The sequence below is a fragment of the Carlito syrichta genome, unplaced genomic scaffold (assembly GCF_000164805.1).
Source record: "Carlito syrichta isolate Samal-C Ts95f unplaced genomic scaffold, Tarsius_syrichta-2.0.1 Scaffold302012, whole genome shotgun sequence".
Classification (NCBI taxonomy): domain Eukaryota; kingdom Metazoa; phylum Chordata; class Mammalia; order Primates; family Tarsiidae; genus Carlito; species Carlito syrichta.
In genome coordinates this window covers 580,655-580,867 of record NW_007246108.1, presented here as the reverse complement: position 1 = coordinate 580,867, position 213 = coordinate 580,655, and the positions used below count along the sequence as shown (strand labels likewise).

At 75.1% G+C, this 213-nt stretch overlaps 1 protein-coding gene across 1 annotated transcript in view; it reads left to right on the top strand.

Moving 5' to 3' along the window:
• PDE3A (phosphodiesterase 3A) overlaps nucleotides 1-213 on the top strand; it is a 341,273-nt gene that overhangs the window by 146 nt on the left and 340,914 nt on the right. Inside the window, exon 1 of the mRNA XM_021711286.1 lies at nucleotides 1-204. This exon is cut by the window's left edge and continues 146 nt beyond it. Within this exon, the coding sequence (XP_021566961.1) occupies nucleotides 1-204 (204 nt within the window). The remainder of the gene's footprint in view (nucleotides 205-213) is intronic.

Sequence of the window (213 nt, the reverse complement as noted above, 5' to 3'; positions counted from 1 at the left end):
GCGGCCGCTCCGGCGCTCGCGGAATCTTTCCTCGGCGCTGTGCGCGGGCTCGCTGTCCTTTCTGCTGGCGCTGCTGGTGAGGCTGGTCCGCGGGGAGATCGGCTGTGACCTGGAGCAGAGTAAGCAGGCGGCGGCCGCGGAGGAGGAGGAGGAAGCAGCGCCGGGAGCAGAAGGGGGCGGCTTCCCGGGGCCTCGGGGCGGCGCGCCCGGGGG